The sequence below is a fragment of the Muntiacus reevesi genome, chromosome 3, assembly GCF_963930625.1.
Source record: "Muntiacus reevesi chromosome 3, mMunRee1.1, whole genome shotgun sequence".
In the NCBI taxonomy this organism is placed as follows: Eukaryota; Metazoa; Chordata; class Mammalia; order Artiodactyla; family Cervidae; genus Muntiacus; species Muntiacus reevesi.
The window spans coordinates 190,467,435-190,488,591 of record NC_089251.1 but is presented as its reverse complement, the minus strand read 5'-3'; the positions used below and the strand labels follow the sequence as shown (position 1 = coordinate 190,488,591).

At 37.6% G+C, this 21,157-nt stretch overlaps 1 protein-coding gene across 1 annotated transcript in view; it reads left to right on the top strand.

Annotated features, from left to right (window-relative positions):
• LAMA2 (laminin subunit alpha 2) overlaps positions 1-21,157 on the top strand; it is a 673,037-nt gene that overhangs the window by 517,619 nt on the left and 134,261 nt on the right. Inside the window, exons 35-40 of the mRNA XM_065931349.1 lie at positions 2,454-2,565; positions 7,913-8,075; positions 9,757-9,967; positions 16,976-17,092; positions 17,792-17,955; positions 20,294-20,432. Of these exons, the coding sequence (XP_065787421.1) occupies positions 2,454-2,565; positions 7,913-8,075; positions 9,757-9,967; positions 16,976-17,092; positions 17,792-17,955; positions 20,294-20,432 (906 nt within the window). The remainder of the gene's footprint in view (positions 1-2,453; positions 2,566-7,912; positions 8,076-9,756; positions 9,968-16,975; positions 17,093-17,791; positions 17,956-20,293; positions 20,433-21,157) is intronic.

Sequence of the window (21,157 nt, the reverse complement as noted above, 5' to 3'; positions counted from 1 at the left end):
GAATATCAAGCAATGAACAAACAGACCAAGTTTTTGTCCTCTTAGAGCTTACCCTTTAGAGAGGAAGCCAATGCATAGAGATGTCAATGCATAAGGAGTAATTCTAAAATGCATGGTGCTATGAAGGCAATATTCTTCTATAGGAAGTTGAGGAACCTAACCTAGGTGCCTGCAGATGACCACACCAAGAAGAAATACTTATTAAACAGAAAGCTGATGGAAGACAAGGATGCAACCCCTAAAAATGTTGAGCAGAAGTTCAATCCAAGTAAAGACAATAGAATACAAGGCCAGAGGAAGGCAAGAGTATGGCATATTAAACATAAAAGGAGGCCAGTGAAGCTGATTGCATGGGGTCTTAGTGATAACACTTTTTACTTACTTCTTATCATGGGTTATGTAGAATTCTTGACATCTTAATATCGGAGTGTTCATGTAATTGGTAATTAGTTTGTCAATGATGATTCTTACATATTTTTATAAATTAATTTGATAAGAAGTCGAGGCAATGAATACTGTCTTGATCATCCAGAATTTTAAAAAGAGTATTATCAGTATACATTTATTTTCAAAAAATTAGATGCTTTGGACATAGAAGAGCTGGAAACTTGATGGTATCAATATTTATGGGAATTATTACCTTTGGGTAATGTAAATAAGATATTGATGAAGCAAAAAATAAGTTTTAGTTCAAATTATAATGTACACTTTCTGTGTAATAAGAGATACTAAGGCTAGTGATGTATTAATTCTTAAGATATTGAAAGATGATCATAATGTAGGTCAAATCTGTTATTATAATAGTGTTCTAATATGATATGATATGTGAAAATAGTAGTGACTATTACAGAATGCAGTAAAATCCAGACTAGGCAAACATCTAAAGCAGTTTAGATGGCCAAGATCTTAAGCAGCTGACCTTAGGAATACAAAAGCAACATTTTAAAAATTGTGTGAGTGTACATTGGTGTGGTGTGTATGTGTAAAGAGTTTCTTGACTCAACCTCAAATCTAAAAGTTAAAATAATGTCAATATTAATGTTTTGGAAGAATTAATCCAGAGCATTCTAATATACTAACACTCTCCAAATCATTTTGTATATATACTAAAGCTATTATTATAATGAAGAATTTTTAAAACTTTCAATGGATTCTTACCCTTTCATTCTTTTTTTGTGATGATAATGCTTGGAGGTTAAGAAGTTATATGATAATAGTTGGACTTTATAGTCTGCCTTTTATTTAAAATGCTGAAAACTTCCATGAATTAAACCTCTTACTGCCCCCGGGAAATCACAAAATGCATTCTAATTCCTGCAGCACCTCCTGCCATGTTCTATGTTGGCCAGACATTTAGTTCTATTTTAAGTCCTATTTAAAATCCATTTATGTATAAAACAATTTAGATTCTCTGGGCATGTCTAAAATGCAGGCACTCTGGTACAAGATTGTGGAGTTTTAATACCCTGCCAACTTGGGTCTTATTCAGATTATATTGAATCAGTTTGTGATTCTTTGATTCATTATCTATAGTTAGATTATCCCTATTTTTTAAAAATAGGAAGTCATATTTATTAGCATATGCATACACATGGAAAAACGAAGTGTAAACCTATGATAAGGTGCTCTAAATCTTGTAGTATCTGAAACATTTAATGTTATACTTGCCATTTTTATTTGACTCCATATGGTTTATGTTCATGGTTAACCATGAACACATTAAATGAACTCCATTGTGTCAAATGGTATTTTCAGTGTGGATAGGGGTGGAACTGTATGAGGACATTCTTTGGGAGGTGGGGCTGTTGTAGGGTTCTGTTTTATTTTGTTGACAGTAACATATGGTCCTGTGATTACCAGAATCTTTTTTGGTGATGTCATATGGGAAAGTTAGCATTTATTCTTCTTTAACATTTTACTAGATCTTTAGAGTGTTATAAAACAAGCATTTACTACTTAGTAGTTAAGCATTTCCTCTCTTTGTTTAATTAATGTATTGATCGGAACCAAATCTATAGGATCAAGCTTATTGAGACAGACTATCTGTGCCTCTTTCAAGAGATCGTTGCTACGCTCCACACTTTTCCGTAAATAAAATATGGACAAAACTGCAACATATGGAGACTGAAGCATCCATTAAAGAGTTTTGGCAATAGTACTTTAAAGATATTTCAAAAATAATTCTGCTTTATTACTTCTTCTGTGCCATTGCCTATAACGAGGGTTTTAAAAAGACCAAATACAGCTCTCTGATTTCCATTTAATGGAAGAAGTAATAAAGTTTAATTGTATACTTGAGCACGGGGCGTCATTTCCAGTACATCTGATCAATAATTCATCGATTGCCTTTGGCTCAAAGCAATATTTGAAAGAAAATGCAACCAGTGGGAGTTTATCTAGCTGTAGCTTCATCATGCCTATTAATTATGCTTTTCCCGAATTTGGATCATTAGGCTACCAAAGTGACAGCAGACGGCGAGCAAACTGGACAGGATGCTGAGAGGACCAACACGCGGGCAGACTCCTTGGGGGACTTCATCAAGGACCTGGCCCGGGATGCAGCAGGTATTAGCGAAGGCATAGTTTAATCATTGTTTCTCCCAGTAGGAAAAGAGGAAAAGAAGGATCAATGAAGACTGGAATTTCTCTAGCAAGAGCTGGCCTTTCTAAATTTGAGGGTTGGGTTTTTAAAAAGTATTTTAATCAAGACATTCTAGGGCATTATCAGTTAAGAAGCTATGGCTTTCAGTGTTCAATTTGTAACAGCAGTCAGTGAATTAGGAATTATGAGTGCAAACCAGCGATACATTGAATGCATTCCTTTGGGAACGCTCTGATTCTTGAGGAATATTGTGATCAAATGTGATTAAATCAGTTAACGGGCAACTTCTCTGCTCTTGTGCTGTTTTTGTATTCAAAACTATTTAAAAGGTTCTTGATTTTTTAAAAAATCAATTTAATAATTCTGCTCAATACCTTACAGCAGTACTTTAATTTCTCAAAATGACTTTTAAATGCTTGGTTCTGGTTTTTAATGAACATCTGTTGCTTGGAATTTGGATGCGCCGCCTCACCAGAAGCTGCACTGCGTGGAGTTCACGATTCTCTAGGAGTTAGCTGTTGGCATCCACCAATCTGATTTGAGAGTCAAAGTGGAAGCCATTGTGGGGCAAAGCCCAAATTAAGAAACTCAAACAGACCACCAGCCCAGGTGGGAGGCATGAGTCAAGTGCTCGGGCCTGTTGGGCTGGGGGGATCCCGGGGAGTCGGGTGGAGAGGGAGGTGGGATGGGAGACCGGGATGGGGAATTCGTGTAACTCTATGGCTGATTCATATCAATGTATGACAAAACCCACTGAAAAATTAAAAAAAAAAAAAAAAGCAAAAAATAAAAAAAAGTAAACACCAAAAAATAAATAAATTAATTAATTAAAAAAAAAATTAAATTAAAACTATAGAAAAAAAAAAAAGAGATAATACCAAAAAAAAAAGCCCTCAAAAAAAAAAACACAACAGTTCTTAAATATCTATTAGTACATCATAAACATCCATGCATGTTGAGAAAAATAGGTAAAAATGTTTTTTTCTTTAAAAAATAAAACAATTTAGTTCCTCCACAATGTTAAACATTTTAGACGTTTTGCTTTCTAATACAGCCAAATAAATCAGGACATGAGAACCTTCAAGGCTTTCAAGATCCTGACAAGTCTTTCTTAGGAGTCACAGCCAGGAAGAGGCAGGAACTTCCAATGATCCCCCACAGTAAGAAACTGCAGAGTTTCCATCTGAGGCGCCATCTCAGGGCAAATATGTCAGGATCTGGAACAGAAATTACTCCTACCAAAACGAGTTAACTCGTTAACGTGGTTTCTCCTCAGCTAGATGAAGTTGTTGTGGTCTCCTTGATTTCATTTTCCATCAACGTTGTTTTTATTTGCATGTGTTCCCCCCCACCCCCCGCAAAAAAAAAAAAAGAAAAGAAAAGAAAAACCGTTGCAGACAGAGCCGGTTCACTGTATCTGAATACCTGAAGATGTTAGTGCTCTAGGAGCGTTCCTTTAGCTTCCATCTTATCTCAAACATTAAGCAGCTTATTCTGGGATCTCAGCTTCATTGTTTCAATCAAACATTGCTACGTAAGAATGAATCCTAACGATACACGTTTTCAGTATACTCCAGTATCAGCGCTGCCTGCCTCTCCAGGCTGCGCCCTCCACCTCCCCGTGTGTGCGTACCACAGACACACCAGCAGGGGGCAGAGTGGAGACAGTATTTAACCCCGGCTCGGCTCACCGTCCCGTCTGGCAAAGAAAAGGGTTATGTGTCATGGAAGATGTCTCCCGGTCCCTAAATTTGTCCATCAGTCAGGTGATCTTATTGTGTCTGTCCAAACGGGACACCTTTTCCTAATTCCTGTAACGTGCCATGTGGACGGCTGTGATCCTGTACCTGAGGACAATGTGACCGTTACTCTTCTTCCAACAGGTCCTAATGAAGATGATAACAAAAATGACAATCACAGCTCTTTATAAAACAGAATCCAGCTGTTCAACTTTCATGAAAATTCAAATTTGTATATGTCAGAGTTAAGCTAAATCATTTCTGTTATATATGTAACAGGCTTGGACATTTAGGAGATTTAAAAAAGAAGAAAACTCACTAAAAACTTTAAGTGAGTTATATACAACATACCTATACCTTCTTCCTCTCTTGAGACCATAATAACAGTGGATGATCATCAGTATTTTTAGTTTTTATTAGTGGTAATAAATTGCTGTGGGAAACGTGAATACTTCAGCCTGGCATTTGTCTATTTCAGTTTTCTTTTTAGATAGATGAAATACTTTACTCATCCTATATTCCATTTTAAGTCTATATAGAAATCAACTTCTATTAATCTAAGGCATTCTTATCTCACACAGTTTTATAAAGTCTGCTTTGTGCTGACTTCTGAGTCAATAAAATGAAAAAACTACACACACTATTAGAATTAATGAGTGAGGGTATATAAAACCATTATCACATGCCCTGATATATAATAGGACTAAAGAAATGCTGGACAGCCTTCTTTCCTGTTCCTCAGGTCACAATAGTATTAGCCGTTCATGATAAATTTACCCGTTACAGGTTATTTTTCTCAGGTTCAGCATGAAAAATAGCTTTATTTCTCCTGAGGAATTAATTTATTCAGTTTGTATGTTACGGGTACTGTATACCTCTTAAATGCTCCTCTTTATCCTGATGCTTTGGCTACTAAGATGCTTAACACCAGATTCAGGACCCACTACACTGGATATTACAGTATGCCTTATGCCTTTCTGTCTAGTCACTCTTTGTCTGGTTTACATTAACATTTTTATCTTTGCCCCATCTCCTTTTATATTTATCTTGTTTTAAAGATATTTTAACCTAAATTCCCTTTGTAATAAGGTAGAAAAGATAATGAAATTAAAAGATGTGTTTCTATTGCAAGTATTTTTAATACCATTGAAAATATACTGAAGCGATAGTGAATATCTTGGGATAATAGACTACATAACACATTTATCTTAAACGTAAAAGTACTCATAAAAGTTCCAAATTCCATATATTGAAGTAATGGAGCAATGAGACATCTATAAAAATAATACTTGCTTTCTTAACATAGCTGCATTTTGCTAAAGCAGTATTTGTGTACCCTAATGATTTCTTCTGGTTGCTTGCTCATTGCTTTAATTTAAAAGAAATTATACAATCCATATTTTCCTTTTCCCCATCATTCTTTGTGCACCACATTCTTCTCTGTAGAAATTTAACTTTGAGATTAGACTACAAGAGAAATAGTGTGATTATATTTCACATTCTGTGCTTCCTTGATAACACCTAGGACCAGGACCTAAATTCAATCAGGTTTCCAAAAACATCTTTAAGCAAAACTCATTTATATGTTCATTTAATAATGAAAAAAACATACAGCCTTGTCAGGTTTAGAAAGGGGGAATTATCCATTTCACTTAAGGAAATAATGTGAATGCAAAGGATGTCAGTGGTTACTTACATGCTACAAGTGATTAAAATCAACTGTACATATAGGTGTGCACTCAGACCATATGATGGGGCTCTTTTATTGGTAGAGTGAAGTCTACTACCATCTTTCTTGAAATCTAAAAATAGGAACCTTCTAACATTTAATCACCCAACATTTTGGCATGACTCCCACATAGTCTGCTGGTCCAAAGTGCATTCTAATCAATAGTCCGTGGTCACCATGATTCCTTAAAAATTACATGTCCAAGGTGATGTCTTACTAATCACAAAGGTAGAATCTTGAGAAGGTTCTTTGTCATATATCAAGGGATGACTATAAAGCAGACAGCCAGAAAGAGGCACCCTCATTAACTCTAGGAATAGCTCTGGAGCAATAATTTCTACCACAGGGCTAAGAATGGCCATATTTGTTCTTTAAGACACCTGATTCAGATTGTTCCATAGATTTTAAACTATGACTATCAGAAATGGCAGGTTGATTGCAGCAACTTTTTAACCAAAGACATTTATCATTAAAAAAGAATTAGAAAGATGCATTCTGGAAAGGGTAGAAGTAGAGACTGAAACTGTTTCTTCCACCAACCCCAGATACTCAGACTCTAGGTGCATCAAAATCCTGGAGGGCTGGTTAAAACAGTCAGTGTCGGACCACACCCTAGAACTTTTGACTCAGTAGATCTGTGATGGGACCTGAGAATCTGCATTTCCAATGATCCCAGGTGATGGATCTGATGTTGTTCACTTGAGGACCACATTTGAGAACCACAGTACTAACCCACATCCACTTCTGCTGCTGGTCTGTGTGGCCTAAGTATGTGCAGCTGTTTCAGGTCTGTCCATCCCATCTTGGAACAACTCTGACCAGTGTTAATCAGAAAAGTTTCTCCAAGAATAGAAAAGAGATTTGAAAATTCTTTAGATCTTAAAGAGGTTTTAGGATACAGTCTTGAATGGTAGAAAATGGTCTCTTGGTCAACCCATAGTCTTTATTCTGGGGATTGTCTTTGGGACTATTATAGACAAAAGGACTCAGCAGACCAAAGAGTTAAAAAAAAAAATCTGTCTTCAATTTGCTAAATTAATGCTCCATAGAACACACTTAGAACACACTTCAGAAAAAGTTGGTCTAAAACTAAGGTAGTACTGTGTACATGTTTCAATGCACCAATTTTTCAAACTTTTATTTGACAGAGACTTCTTTCTTCAAATGAAATCTTGCCCAGAACATCAACCTATAAAATAGGTTCTTGGCAGAATAGACATCATTTGTAGAATACCTGAAGTGCCTGGAGAATCCTAAGATTCCAAAGAGCACAGTTTGAAACCCCTTTTAGTGCATAATAAACACAGATTCACAGGAAGGCTGTTACTGCTGAAAGGTATCTTTGAGCCCTGATGTAGAATACCTGTCCCAAGGCTGGGGCTCCTTCCCTTATTCCTTTGCAGGAATCAACACAGAACTGTGTGGAAGTGCAAGGGCAGTTTCATTTTCAGAGATCTTATCACAGATAGTGTTTCTCTACTTAGGGTTTTAAAATTGCAACTGATTGTGTCTTAGCAATGCAGACTTTGTATTTTCAGCTTCCAAGAATTAATGCTACATGTCTCATTTTTCACTCTTACCTGAAGAGAGTTTGAGCCACTTAAAAAGTAGAAACACTGTTTTAATTGCCGTGTCCCCCTAAAAGCAACATAATATAGAGAAATATGCCACATTTCCTTGTTTCTTATGGATTGGTGTAGCAACTGCCTCTCTTTCTCAGCAGGAACACCCATGACAAACAGCGGTTCTCTTGGAGATGGTTGAGAAGAGCAGATGCTGGCTGCCACTTTTACATGCAGCATTTTGTTTGCTAATTTGCAAAATTTGTTTTACCCCCTGCAGCTGTAAATGAAAAAGCTGTAAAACTAAATGAAACTCTAGGAACTGAAGACGAGGCCTTTGAGAGAAATTTGCAAGAGCTTCAGAATGAGGTTGATCAGATGATGACAGAACTGAGGAGGAAAAATCTAGACACACAGAAGGAAGTTGCTGAAGATGAGTTGGTGTGAGTGGAAACGCTATTATTTTTTCATTTGATAAACTGAACTTTCCAAATTGTTGGTTCGAGTTTTCTAAATTTTCCATCACACGTATCAGTAGGAGATACTTTGTATGCTCTTTGTTTTTCATCTACTTAGTTATAATTTATCTTGCTCTAAAATGGACCAAAGGCATGTTTATTCCTATATATAGATAATTAAGTAAATTATCTATTTTTTTGGTGCTGTCCCTTCTGCAATTGGGCTTTCCAGGTGGCGCTAGTGGTAAGGAACCCGCCTGCCAGTGCAGGAGACATAAGAAATGTGGGTTTGATCCCTATGTCGAAAAGGTCCACTGGAGAAGGGAATGGCCACACACTCCAGTATTTTACCCGGAGATCCCATGAACATGTAGCCTGGTGGGCTACCGTAGTCCGTAGGGTCACAGAATCAGACACCGCTGCAGTGACTGAGGACGCACACTTCTTCAATTAGGCTCCTGGGCTTGCTTTATTAATTTCCTGTATTAGGGGCTTTAAAACTGTTGTTTTTGTTTTAATGAAAATATTTTTGGATAAATAAAGTTATGAATTTAGCAAGTCATCCTGTACATTTTGTCATCTTGGGAAATATTGAATAGAAGAACTGTCAAATAATACATACTAATACTATGAAATAAAGGTTGGGGATTTGAGGTTATGAATAATGATAGTGATTTTACTAATGCTGATGAATGCCAATGGTTGTATACTCATTAAAAAGTACATTTTTACATTTACAGTCAACTACAAAGTGATGGTATTATTAATAATCAAATAATATCTACTAAACTAGCAACATTAGCAACACCTGAAAACTTGTTAGAAAAACAAATTATCCAACCCCATCCTCAGTTCAGTTCAGTTCAGTCGCTCAGTCATGTCCGACTCTTTGCGACCTCATGAATCGCAGCACTCCAGGCCTCCCTGTCCATCACCAACTCCCGGAGTTTACTCAAACTTCTGCCCATCGAGTCGGTGATGCCATCCAGCTGTCTCATCCTCTGTCGTTCCCTTCCACTCCTAACCTCATGGTAGACCTACTCAATTAGAAACTTTTGGGATGGGGTCCAGCAATCTGCTTGACAAGTGCTTCAGGGGATTATCATGCCTGCTAGTTTGAGAACTACTGTTTTTCAAGTAGTTAGCCTTTCTTAAAGGGCTCAAACAGTATCACTTTAGAAAAACCATTAAGTTGAATCCAGGATACTCCTAGAACTCAGGTCAAAGGAAAAGAAAAGTAGATCAAAATTACACTAGCATGTCAACAGCATGGCATTATATTGTTTCTAACCAAACGTATCAGTGTTCACATCTTGTATTCAAAGTAACAGAGAAAATATGGTTAATCATATTTTATTTTTGGTATATAATATACACGACAAAACTGATTTCATCAGCCAGATTTTGAGAATAGCTTGAGTTCCTTTCCAAAAATGTTATGTTATTAATAAATGTACAACGTGTGATTTTTTTGTGCTTTAATTCTAAATGTTTTCTCCACTTTTCAGCTCTCAGTTTTCAGCTTGGTTTAGCACACAGTCTGCTTTAAATATTGTCATGTTTTCCATACTTCTAATGTTAGTATCTCTTTGTAACACTGTTTAATACCAACCAACTCTGAGGCAGTGAGGGCTTATTGTCTCTTGTTGGGATGGGGTCTTTATAGAGCTGCAGAAAGCCTTCTGAAGAAAGTGAAGAAGCTGTTTGGAGAGCCCCGGGGGAAAAACGAAGAGATGGAGAAGGATCTCCGGGAGAAACTGGCAGACTATAAAAGCAAGGTTGATGATGCTTGGGACCTACTAAGAGAAGCCACAGATAAAATCAGAGAAGCTAATCTCTTATCTGCAGAAAACCAGAAAAACATGACTGCTTTGGAGGTGAGTCCTGGAGTTCTTTCATCTGAATCTGGGAATGTGACCATGGCCAGGTAAGTCAAGTGGATGCAAGTTGATATATGTTTATGGGATCAAGTTTGACAACTCTGAAAGAGGACTTCTAAGAAGCAGGACAGAGAATAACCCTTCTTTTGTTCTTTAAATTAATCATCACTGCCCATATAATCAAGTAAAATTTAGATAACTTAAACTATTTAAAAATTTTAAGAACAGTGTGACACAGTGGAATGAGATCTTTGTTGGAAGTCAGGGGTACTTGGTCTTAATGATAACTGTGCCACTAACTAGAATACAAGCCTGAGTAAGTCAAAGTCCCAAAGCACCAGTCTCTCAACCAGAGAGTGAGTGCATTATGCTAGAGTATATCTAGGGTTTCTTCAAATATTACTACCTTGATTTTACAACCCACCCAACCTAATGCATGAGCCATGGTTCAGACATGGGCTGCCATAAATCACAAGAGTGTCAAGAATTTTCTAATGGAAAGTGTAGTGAAAGTAAAGGTGTTAGTCATTCAGTTGTGTCTGAGTGACACAACTTTGTGACCCCCATGGACTGTAGCCCACCAGGCTCCTCTGTCCAAGGAATTCTCCAGGCAAGAATACTGGGGTGGGTAGCCATTCCTTTCTCCAGGGGATCTTCCTGACCCAGAGATCGAACCCAGGTCTCTGGCATTGCAGGAACATTTTTTATCCTGTGAGCCACAAGGAAATCTGAGCATAAAAGAAACAGCTAAGAGACCAGAACTTGGGAACATTTAGGTTCCTTTCTTCTTTGCAACATGTTCTATGAAAATGATACTTTACAATCAGTTCAAGTCTGAGTTCTTTTCTCTCCTTTCCCTCAGCCAAGAGATAGTTCTCTCCTCATGTCGATGTATGGCAAGAACCATCACAACATTGTCCAATTAAAATAAATTAATTTTAAAAAAAGAAATGACAGGCAGTTTCTGCCTTTTTTAGAGCACTAATGAAGCTGGATTCATTCCAGCTTCAGATCCTTCCAGTCATTCCTTCCTCTCTCCCTCCCTTCCTTCTTTCCTCCCTGTTTTTGCTCATTCCTCTCCTTCTTTCTCTATCACTTCGCAAGAGTGAATTCAGTACTTATGCTGACACAAACCTCTGTGTGTGTGTGTGTGTGTGTGTGTGTGTGTGTGTGTGTGTGTGTGTGCGCGCGCGCACGATCCTATGGACTGTAGCCCGCCAGGCTCCTCTGTCCATGGGATTCTCCAGGTAAGAATACTGGAGTGGGTTGCCATTTCCTATTCCAGGGGATCTTCCTGACCCAGGGGTCGAACCCACGTCTCTTATGTCTCCTGCATTGGCAGGAGGGTTCTTTACCACTCGCACCACCTGGGAATCGCAGACCTGTACTTGGCATTTAAAAAAATAACTTCTTCGCCAGAAACAAACTTACAGTTGTTCTTTTCAAAATATTTGACCCTAATAGATCTGAAGACAGCGGCAGACCATTTTCTCTTCTAACATAAAATTTTACCTTCAACTCTGAGTACTCTGTGGCATTTGTTATGCTCTCAAAACTGTTTGTGAAATGACAGTTGAATAAAGAAAGAAGTCTGCATTTTTTATCTATTCATTTTTCTCCATTTTCCTTTGGATTAAGAAGTAACAGGATGAATTAATTTTTAAAAGAATTTTTTTTTTCTGGGTCCCTCTCCTGGGACTTAGGCTTGTCATTTTGATGGAGGATTGAGAAGACTCACTGATGTATCTAATCTTAACCAATTTGGAGTCTACTGACATGCTGGCAGTATTCAAGAAAAAGCACCGTCTTGTTAGGCAGGTTGCGGGGCCGCCTTTCTATCACAGGCTCCTGCATGCTTCATCTTCCACAGTGACACACCAGTGATGTAACTTCCTCAGAGGTACACTGCTCCGTTTTATGGCAACAGTTTAAGAAATTAAAATTACCTGTGTGGAAAGTATAATAAGCATTTGGGAAGTATTTCAAGAAGAGTTATAGTGGCACAGTAAATGGTGCTTTGAGCTATTCCTTCATTTTAGTGATGTCTAAAACCAAGAGCCATCATTCTTGGGTACCTCTGGAGATGCCTGGAGCTTATGTAGTCAGTATTTAAGTGTAAGTGGTCCTTTTTGTATTTTCATTTTACATGCCATGCTTAACTAAAGGCTTGTTTAAAACTTACTAGAGTAAATAAAGTGACTAAATTAATATGAGTAAGACACAGCTTATTTAAAGTTGCTTGCCAAGGCTGATTAAGGTTGATTGCCAAGGTTGATTCTAGACTGGCCAATAAAGAATCACCTGGATATTTTACTAAAGAGATGGGTGCCCTGAGCATCCACCCAGAATCTGAGTTAGCTAGTCTAGGGTGTGGTCCATATTCTAGAACATTCCCTGTGTTAATCCAATTTGCAATAGGTTTAAGAAGAGTTGATAGGTTGTATCCATTTGAGTGAGTAGTTAGTTGTAATTTAAATAAATGAATGAAATAAATGACTTCATTGAGACTGTGCCCACAAAAAAGGTGATGCAATTAAGACCCAAGGCATTTTTTTTTATTATAAGAAAGTAAGCATTTAATTTTTACTATGTAAAAACATTTATCAAGCCCCTACTAAGTTCAAGGAATATACTAAACAAAAACTGAGTATATCAAACACTGCTACGCTCATGGTGTGGTCCTTGGAGCAGCAGCATTGGCATCACCTAGGCACTTAATAATGCAGGTTCTCAGGTCCCCCCAAACCTGTCAACTCAGAAACTGGGAGTTGGAGCCCAGCACCTGTGTTTCTTAAATCCTACCAGTGATACAGATGCAGCCTTAAGCTTGAAAGTCACTGATGTTTATATGATGAATGAAACACCATCTCTGATAACTTCCAGTACTTAGTGCGAGATCCACCGAATTAGTCTGGGCCCTACAGAAGTTCTGTTGGAGGTTTGTGAAGGAAGGGCATCGAAATCACACCTGGATTTAGGAAGGGCTTCATGGATCTGACACATGTGCTATGTCCTGAGGCATATGCTCTAATTGGCCAAAGTAAATGAGGAAGAACATTCCAGAGAATTCCAGAGAAGGAAATGGCAGCTACTCCAGTATTCTTGCCTGGAGAACCCCATGGACAGTGGAAACTGGGTTACAGTACGTGGGGTCTCAAAGAGTCAGACAAGGCACAGTGTGACTAGTACACGCTGAAAGAATCAAACACTAAGAGGAGGGCATCAGAGAAGCTGATAGAAACGATGGTACGGCATGAGCAGAAACACGGAGCCCAAAACGTCAAATAGAGCAGTAACAGGCATTTGTAAGCCTCATAAAAGTCTGCAGCAGCAGATGGCTCTGAAAATGGCCTTTGGAGCCAGTTCATAGAAGACTTTGAATGCAACCTTCTAGAACAGCACAGGGTTAGAAGGCCATTTCCAGCTATGGAAAAAAGGTGAGAAGGCTGTGGGCTAAGGGGCAAAGAGAAGATGAGCAATTCAGTTCAGCAAAGTAACATGTATTGAGCATTCTGTCCCCAAATGTACCATTATAACCTGGAACAGGAAGGATTTTGAGGGAAGTAAAAAATGAGTTGCTAGATAAAAATAGACAAGGAGATAGCTTTTGTAGCTTCTTAATCCACCCCTCAAAAAACCCCAGCAAAAACAAACAGTTTTAAACTTAAAAGCTCTGGAATGAATTAAGATCTAATTAGAAGTTAAAAGTAGAAATATAACAGCTTTGTTGTCTAATGAGAGTCACTTAACAATATACTTTGGTATATACTGGGAGAATTTGCTTGTGAAGTTGCTCTGTTGTGTCCAACTCTTTGCAACCCCATAGACTGTATGTAGACTGCCAGGATCCTCCGTGCATGGGATTCTCTAGGCAAGAATTCTGGAGTAGGTTGCCATTTCCTTCTCCAGGGGATCTTCCTGACCCAGGGATCGAACCCAGGTCTCCCACACTGCCATCTGAGCCACCAAGGAAGCCTGGGAGAATAATGCTGTCTAATCACAAGCCCTGTTTTGCTTCTCAAATGCTCAAAGCTTCCTATCTTAAGTATTTTATATCCTACATCCTTTTGTATCTATCCCTCTCTTTGTTTATTTTTATAGCACTCATCATTAAAAATATATTATACATTAACTTATTCATTTTTACCCTCCAGCCAGGCCATGAGCAACGTGTTTTCTGGCCTGCTGTATCTCCAGGGCTGAAAACAGTGTCAGGCACAAAGACAGAATAGAAATGCTCTCTCTCAATGAATAAAGTATCATAAAGCAAACACACTAAATGTTATATCAATACTTTTATCAATATTTAGGCACTCCAGATGGATCCATCTTTCCTTGATACAAAACTAGCTTTCATTAGTGTCTAATCTGAAATTAGCCACCACTGAAATTGCCTTAATCCCTAGATCATTCCTGCTTCAGTGTGATTAAAAACCCATTGTGATCTTTGCAGAACAATGGGTTCCCTAAAGTAATTCAAATAGAGCTTTTATAATGGATTCTTTACCAGCTGAGCTACCAGGGAAGCCCAGAAAGATTCTAACTCACTGTTTAATTGAAAACAAGATGAATGTAGTTCTTCACCTCACATATGGGTGGAAATATTTTAAGTTACCTTGATTCATAAATGCAAACAGACCATGCTGAAGAAAGATTCCTGAGTGTCTGCCCGTGGTCAACTTTAAATCAGTTTATATAAAAGCTAAGGGCTATAATTGATAGTCGTGGAAAAGAATGTCAGAACTTGAAAAATAAGGTATGACTTATAACAGGAGCCTCAACACTACCTCTGTATTTGTTGTTCATGAAGGGGGATTGAAATTTCTCTAACTTAACTGGGATGGGGAGTAGTTGAATGAAACAGGAGTCACAAGTGCAAACAGAACTATTTATTGAGGAAACTCTTCTAGGTACTGGAGATAGAGTGATGCAAAGACTGTTGAAAGAAATCTACATTATTGTGAGAAAGTCACTAAACCAGTAAATTAGTATATAATATGATCATAAACCGGAGCATGGGCTAATATACATAGTAAGTGACATGTTCTCAGCATATTGCTTGATGAATTCAATGTTACCCTTCATCCACTAGGTACAGCTCAGGAGACTATACATTTCATCCGATACTTAATGCACGCATGTTGTGGTGAATTGGTATTAATGATCATCATTAAATAACTTGTACTTTTAGCAGCTCTTAGAAGAAGCAATCAAGATGGTTCAAGCTATATAAAAAATAAAATATGGTTATGTTTCTATCATTTATGGCCACTCTATAAATACAATTCAGATAAATGTGTGCTAGGAAAAAGAAAATAAGGTAATTATAATAGTTAACAATTCTGTAGTGTTTACTGTGTGCTAGGCTGTATTCCAAGTCAATTTCTCTCAAGTTTTATCATGTATATCAATCACCTGGGGTTCTTGTTAAATACAGATTCCAAGTTGGTAGTTCCCAAAAAGGCACTAAGATTATGCATTTCTAAGAAGCTCCCAGGTGATGCCGATTCTGCTGGTCAGTGGGCCGTATTTTGAGTACTGAGGGAATATACATTTTACATGAGGCTAAATGAGGGAGGTTTCCTCCAAGGTAGGGAACTGGGGAAGGGCAAATGGTGAAGGAAACAGCAACCGAAAAGGCACAGAGGCAGAAATAAGATGTGTGTCCCAGCAGCAAAGTGAAGTGATGGGTGAAGAGGTAGAGAAAGCAGGGTGTGAAATTAGCCCTGTCCCAGTGCAAATAAATGTGGTTTCCACAACTGGAAAGTCAGTGCTGTCACAGCTGAAGACCCAGGCTCTGTCCCTAGGTCGTTGTTGCTGTTTAGCTGCTACATCCCGTCTGACTCTTTTGCGACCCCGTGGACTAGAGCCTGCCAGGTCCCTCTGTCCATGGGATTTCCCAGGCAAGAATACTGGAGTAAACCGTTTGCTACTCCAGGGCATCTTACCCCACCACCGATCGAACCCATGTCTCCTGAGTTGGTAGGCAGATTCTTTACCACGGAGTGACCAGGGACTGGGATTCACATCTTAACTATACTATGTGACCTTGGTAAATCACTTCACTTGGAGAATTTTCTATTCAGTTAAAAGATGATAAACACAGAACCTGTAGAGCTAATGTAGAATTAAGTGAGAAAGCTTATAAACTACCTGGCCCATATTGAAATTTAAATAAATATATAAACTAGCATGATTATTTATCTCAAAAGGCATAAATGGCAAAGGCTTAAATTTATAATTGCTGCAGTTAAATCCACAGGTAGGAAAAGGTGATTGAAAGAATGAGTCATAAAGAAAAAGAAGGCAAAATTATACTCCAAATGGAGAAATAGCACCATTTCTTTCCTGCTGATTTTACTCGTCTAGACTAGGAATGAGTTTCATGTGGTTTCAAGACAAGCTATCAGTTTCAAAGAAAAATTACAGTCTGCTCTCTTTTTATGGAACAGTCCATTAAGTTTATTCTTCCATGTGAGAATTTCTCTTTTTTTTTTTTGAAAAGTACATCCCTTCAGTTCCTTTTAAAATCCCACTTCTCCCAGTTTTTACAGAGCTCCCATAGAATAAATCTGCTCACATTTATGCTCACGAAATATTCATTTGGACACAGATTCTGGAATTTAATGTCTAGTTCCAATGTAATTCAGCATACTTCCACATGCTCAGTAATGTATATTCAGCACTTGCATTTCAGTTAAAATAGATGTCCATCTTGCTTTAAAAATCTTTTTTCATTCCTCAACTACCATCACATCAGCCACCATTCTCTTGGATGACTTTCTCACAATAGGTGAAAGAAAGTACCTGTACAGATATTTAAAATAAAGTAACACTCGAAGGGTTGTCTGGGTAGTTTTTATCATTCTCATGTAATCTCATAGTCAACATGACATATCTGGATTGCAAAGTCCTGATCAGACAGCTCAGGGAAGCCAGGAATACAGGGCTAGATGGGGTTTTTCCAAAAGGGCATTTTGATGTTTTGTTTATACTGTCTTACAGAAAAAGAAGGAGGCTATAGAAAGTGGCAAACGACAGGCTGAGAATACTTTAAAAGAAGGCAATGACATACTTGATGAAGCCAGTCGTCTTGCAGATGAAATCAACTCAGTCATAGTGGTGAGTATTTTATGAAGCCCAAGGTTAAACGATGATAATGATCCAAGGGCTCTTGAATGGGAACCAGTGAGAAATTCAGTAGTGTACCCAAACACTGTTACTTTTGAATGTAAAGATGTTTTTGTCTCACTCTATTGTGACCATGCCCACTCATTGGTAACAATTAGAACTTCACATTATCCTCTCAGTATCCTCTCAGTAATGAGGGTACGCGCACACTCAGACCAACCTGTATTTTTTTTCACAGTGATGAAGGGCATTTGTTTGTCATTCCTAGTATAGAACTTAAAATGTGCTTCAATATTCATATAACATTAGTTAAACGAGAAATGTAAAGCTACAAACAGACTTTCAACATGCTGTCTCATTCAGTAAATGCGGATATATGATGACATATGATAATAGGAGTGCAAATAGTCTAAAAGATCCTAATGACTATCATTTATGCATTTAGACCTATGAAGTAGCATTTTTTTAAAAAAGATTGTTAGGTTCTTCTTGGTATAAATTCCCTTTGCATATTTTCTGATCTCTTTCATTAAATAATAGCTTTTATTCTCTATTCTTTTTCTTGCTAGATTAGTAAATTTTAAGTGTTCTAAAAACCTAAGCATGTGTAATTATATCTCCAAGAGACACTAATAAATGAGAGGAAGCTGGATTCACTTATTTAAAAGCCTTCTTTTCTCTACGTATCAGTACGTCGAAGACATTCAAATTAAATTGCCACCCATGTCCAAGGATCTGAAAGATAAAATAGATGACCTCTCCCAAGAAATAAAGGACAGGAAGCTGGCTGAGAAGGTGTCCCAGGCTGAGAGCCATGCAGCTCAGTTAAATGATTCGTCTGCTGTCCTTGATGGGTATGTCATTTGTGGCTGGAAATGTCTATTTATCTTGACACTTGTCCAAAAGTTTTGACTAGCAGAAATCGTTGCGAGTTGCTTTCAAATCTTGATTTTTTGTAACTATTAACATACAAACTGCATGGCCTTTCTGTGGAAAAGCCTAATTAGAAGGGTCTGGACAAAGCTCTACTGGAGCACCATCAAAAGTCTGAGTTAAAAGTGAATTCAAATATTGCATGGTGGGGAGCAAACATTGCCTTAGGCTACACTTAGATAAAATATTTTGTTCTTTATTAGAGAGCACAGCAGTTGCCTTATTAGCATTTTAAATAGTAATGTATAAACACACATTCTGCTAAAAATTTCAGTTTTATAATTTAAAGAAATCAAAACTATTTATTGTTAAAGGGCTGGCTTTTGAAAATGTGGTTCCATCGGTTCAGTTCAGTTCAGTCACTCAGTCGTGTCTGACTCTCTGCGACCCCATGGACTGCAACACGCCAGGCCTCCCTGTCCATTACCAACTGCCAGAGTTTACTCAAATTCCTGTCCATTGAGTCAGTGATGCCATCCAACCATCTCATCCTCTGTTGTCCCCTCTCCTCCCGCCTTCAATTTTTCCCAGAATCAAGGTCTTGTCAAATGAGCCAGTTCTTCACATCAGGTGGCCAAAGTATTGGAGTTTCAGCTTCAGCATCAGTCCTTCCTATGAACATTCAATCCATCCTTTAGGATGGACTGGCTGGATCTCCTTGCAGTCCAAGGGACTCTCAAGAGTCTTCTCCAACACCTAGTTCAAAAGTATCATTTCTTCGGTGCTCAGCTTTATTTATAGTCCAACTCTCACATCCATACTTGACCACTGGAAAAACCATAGATGGACCTTTGTTGGCAAAGTAATGTCTCTTCTTTTTAATATGCTATCTAGGTTGGTCATAACTTTCCTTCCAAGGAGTAAGAATCTTTTAATTTCATGGCTGCAGTCACCATCTGCATTGATTTTGAAGCCCAAAAAAGTAAAGTTTGTCACTGTTTCCACTGTTTCCCCATCTATTTCCCATGAAGTGATGGGACCAAATGCCATGATCTTAGTTTTCTGAATGTTGAGGTTTAAGCCAACTTTTTCACTCTCCTCTTTCTCTTTCATCAAGAGGCTCTTTAGTTCTTCACTTTCTGCCGTAAGTGTGGTGTCATCTGTACATCTGAGGTTATTGACATTTCTCCCAGCAATCTTGATTCTAGCCTGTACTTCATCCAGCCCAGAATTTCTCATGATGTACCCTGCATATAAGTTAAATAAACAGGGTGACGATATACAGCCTTGATGTACTCCTTTTCCTATTTGGAACCAATCTGTTGTTCCATGTCCAGTTCGAACTGTTGCTTCCTGACCTGCATACAGATTTCTCAGAAGGCAGATCAGGTGGTCTGGTATTCCCAACTCTTTAAGAATTTTCCACAGTTTGTTGTGATCCACACAGTCAAAGGCTTTGGCACAGTCAATAAAGCAGAGGTAGATGTTTTTCTGGAACTCTTGTGCTTTTTCGATGATCCAACAGATGTTGGCAATTTGATCTCTGGTTCCTCTGCCTTTTCTAAAACCAGCTTGAACATCTGGAAGTTCACAGTTCACATATTGCTGAAGCCTGACTTGGAGAATTTTGAGCATTACTTTGCTAGCGTGTGAGATGAGTGCAACTGTGCGGTATTTTGAGCATTCTTTGGCATTGCCTTTCTTTTGGATTGGAATGAAAACTGGTGATTCCATACATGGCCGTTAGGTCTTTTTTTTTTTTCCCTTTCAAACTCCATGAAGACACTACTATTCTCAGTACTGCCCTGTGAAATAATAGCTCATTATAACTGGTATTCTTATATGGGTCAGTGGGGGAGGGGCCACTAGTGAGATGTGTTTGACTAGTAAACAGCCTTCTCAATATAACTGGTTTGCTTCCCCTACAATTTGGGGATTGTCATAATAAAATAGGTATATTAACCCCAAGAATAATTTTCATAAATAAATCTGGATTTAATATACTCCATGTGAAAGGTTCTGTTTCAAAACTTAATACTCTTGATACAAAGGAAAATATTAATGTTCGAAGACCCTGGGAAAAATTTATATATAATTCATTTTATTATAATGGTTCTAGCTTGGTTATTTAGGAATATGAGTTTAAACTGAAAGCTACAATATAATACAATTAGTAGGTACCTCACTATGATTTGGGATTATCATTATTATATTGGCCATGATCATTTGGAAGCCTTATTTGTTATAAGTAAGTTCTTCAAATATTCTTCATTTGAGTACCAACTGCTCTGATATTCTCTTTTTGGGTAATCCCTACAGAATCCTTGATGAGGCTAAAAACATCTCCTTCAATGCCACTGCAGCCTTCAAAGCTTACAGCAATATTAAGGACTATATTGATGAAGCTGAGAAAATTGCCAAAGAAGCCAAAGTTGTTGCCCATGAAGCCACAGAACTGGTAAGAAAAAAATAGTGATGTGTACTGAGGTCAGTCTTTTCAAATAAGTATCTAAACTACATTTCTCCAATTTAAATAAGCTCTGGAATATCCTGGCAAATTAGAACATTAATTTTAAATTATTTTCACAGGCTCCTTTTAAATTTTATCCAAAATAAATTCTCAATGTGCTGTAACCATCGCAGAACTCTTCTCAGTTACATGCTACTTTCCACCACTAATAAGAGTTGTATTATTATCCCAGGTAACAAATAGGTTTGTGCCACCAACTCATAAAGGAAAATAGCCAAACATAAGACTCTGAAGAGGGAAATTTATCACAATTATTCCATATGTCTTCAATAAGAAAGTGCTTTGAATATTAACACCATTGCTTATAGTCACATATAAGTTGATTCTATATAAAGTTTAATAATAAGGTGCTCATTTTACAAAACATGCCAAATCGTATACTTCTAAACTATTATACTATTTTTATCCATTGAAATATTTACCTTCAAAGCTACTTTTGGCTTCTGTCATTGTTCAAAATAGATTTTCAATTAATATTTTAGGGTTTGGGGGTTCTAGGTATAGCACGTTATCTGAGTATCTTCAACAGTGACAAATTTTTTTCCTTTACATGTAGAGCAACATTTTGTAAACAAGCTAAGTTTGGTAAACCTTGGCAATACTTTTTAGGTCAACTTTCATTTCATAGGAATCACACGGTTAGTTAAAATGTT